General features: G+C 37.5%; 1 protein-coding gene across 1 annotated transcript in view; it reads right to left on the reverse strand.

Moving 5' to 3' along the window:
* Positions 1 to 2500, reverse strand: part of dlg5a (discs, large homolog 5a (Drosophila)) — a 54544-nt gene that overhangs the window by 37800 nt on the left and 14244 nt on the right. The window contains exons 9-11 of the mRNA XM_088422013.1: positions 2493 to 2500; positions 2291 to 2416; positions 83 to 215 (exon numbers count right to left, since the gene is read on the reverse strand). The exon at positions 2493 to 2500 is cut by the window's right edge and continues 177 nt beyond it. Of these exons, the coding sequence (XP_088278139.1) occupies positions 83 to 215; positions 2291 to 2416; positions 2493 to 2500 (267 nt within the window). The remainder of the gene's footprint in view (positions 1 to 82; positions 216 to 2290; positions 2417 to 2492) is intronic.

A 2500-nucleotide genomic window follows, 5' to 3' on the forward strand; every position in this document is an offset into this window, starting at 1 on the left:
ATACTAAGCTAGGGAAAAGTTAGCCTCAGTTAGCCCCAAAAAAACGCATATAAATGGATGCTGAGCCAGGCGTTGGCCTTACCCTGTCCTTCTCAAACTCCACCACTTCAGTCTCCCACTCCAGGGAGTCTGTGTCAATGGCAGAGTCATGAGAGCTGTGAGCCATGAGCTGGCAGAAGCGGGCCTCCTTCTCCAGCTGCCCTTCCATTTTCTCCCTTCATGAACCAATCATAATCAAAGGTCAGCCAGTGGAGGATGAAAGTATGCACCAGATAGAAACAGTGTGTGTGTGTTATTATGCATTTGAGCACTGGATTTTTTTTCTTTATTTTTTTGGGAAGTTGGTTTTCTGCTTTGTGGTCTAGGTTATATTATGCACATTTATTAATCCTAAAATCTGCTTTCTGAAGGATTCTTTGAGGCTATCTGTGATGATGACAAACAGCGGCAAACATGCTACAACCGACAGAACCGCTCTGCAACTGGCATAATGCTACAAACACAAGAATGAGGCAAAAATAAATGTGCAAACCAAAAACACAAATAAATAACAAAACAAAATGGAAGCATACTTACAAAACAGGAAGTACAAAAGAAAACAAAAAACATAAAGAAACATACAAAAAAAGTTAAATGCAGAAAAAAGAGGAAATCAAAAAAGGACGGGCACCAACTCAGGAGAAATGGAAAAAAATAAAACTGAAAACAGCAGCGAGAAATGCTGAAAGTTGACACCATGCAACTTAAGTGACACCACTAGAGGGAGTTTTTTTTGTAATGAATAAATGATTTATTTACTCATTCATTATTTTGCATTTGTATATGTACTTTTTGTTTTGTGTTTGCCTCCATGTCTGTTTTTTGCAAGTGAATCTTTTTTCAGCGCCTTAAATATATGTATGTGTGTGTATATATATATATATATATATATATATATATATATATATATATATATACACACACACACACACACACACACACACACACACACATATACAGTGATCCCCCCTACTTCGCGGTTAATGGGGGCTGTCGACCCCCCGCGAAGTCTGAAACCCGCGAAGTAGGGTATCAGTTCCTAGATTTCTATGTATGCCCCAATATCTCATGACCCCAATAGCTCGTGACGTTTTTTATCTTATTTTGAAATGCATGCTTTTAATTTGTAGGGTCGTGTTGCATTTCCGTTTCCTGTTTTACGTTCTCTGTGTGTCATTCGGCTCGTTACAGTGACAGACGTAGTGAATGACAATGTAAGCTCATATTTAAAGTTTATTATCATTTATGTTGATAACGCACGCTACTGCCTATGTTTAGTAAGCGATGATTGTTTATTCTGTTTATGTGTTCATTTGTGTAGAGGTTGCACTTTATAGTTAGTAGTTGTTGTTAGATGTTGCGAACCCGCTAATGTCGGCTAAAAATACAGTAAATTCATAGATTAAAGTTCGGCAAGTGTTTATGTTAGTTGACTTTAACATTGTTGTTGATTTATTATTCAAGAGATAGTACATGATACACCATACATGAGCCAAAATAAATGTGAAGTTCAACGTGATGACTTACACGTACGCTTTCACCGGAGTCTTGGTGCAGATAACCAGTCCTGAGAACAAATTCTCAACAAACTAAGTAATATTAGTTACTTAATGAATACACAATAATGTTAATAAGGATAAGGTAATGTTAAATAATTGGAGAAAGGAAATAAAGTACGCAAAAAATACAAAAAAAAAGATTGCTTATGGTTACTGCGGCTATATTGGGGCGTACATAGAAATCTAGGAACATTAGCCGCAAAGTAGGGGGATCACTGTGTGTGTGTGTGTGTGTGTGTGTGTGTAAATATATATATATATATATATATATATATATATATATATATATATATACATACATATACATACATATATATATATATACATATATATATATACATATATATATACATATATATATATATATATATATATATATATATATACACCTATAAGCCATGACTTTTTCCTTTTTTTTTTTCCCGTTGACCGCAAAGCAGCCGCCACGATTAATTGGCCTCCTCCAGTTCGACTCGCGTTGCTTCATTCGCGACGCCCAATGTGCCATTGAGTCCTGTCGCACATACTCCATTGACTACAACACAAAACTGTCCGCTTTTTCGCCGCGATCGCGTTCGGTGTGTAACCAGCATAAGGACACATTATATTACTGGAGTAGTGGACCAACTTAACTTCATTAACTTTTACACAATGTTCCGTTTTATGATGACAAAAAAAAAAAAAAAACTAACTTCATCTCTTTGAGCTCTCGCAAAGCATCATTCTTCTGCTTCCTCATGTCATCCAGATTCCGCAGCGCATCCGCGAGATCGCTGACCGCCCGGTCTCGCTCCCGACGCAGGTTGTCACATAGTGTCCTGCAGAGCCAGAGAAGGGGGGCTGTGTATCATCTGGTAAAACTTCAGCATGAGTCGTAGCTCAGAGCACACGCACCTAATGCT

Source organism: Hippichthys cyanospilos, chromosome 8, assembly GCF_059441005.1.
Source record: "Hippichthys cyanospilos isolate Australia breed blue-spotted pipefish chromosome 8, RoL_Hcya_1.0, whole genome shotgun sequence".
Lineage (NCBI taxonomy): Eukaryota > Metazoa > Chordata > Actinopteri > Syngnathiformes > Syngnathidae > Hippichthys > Hippichthys cyanospilos.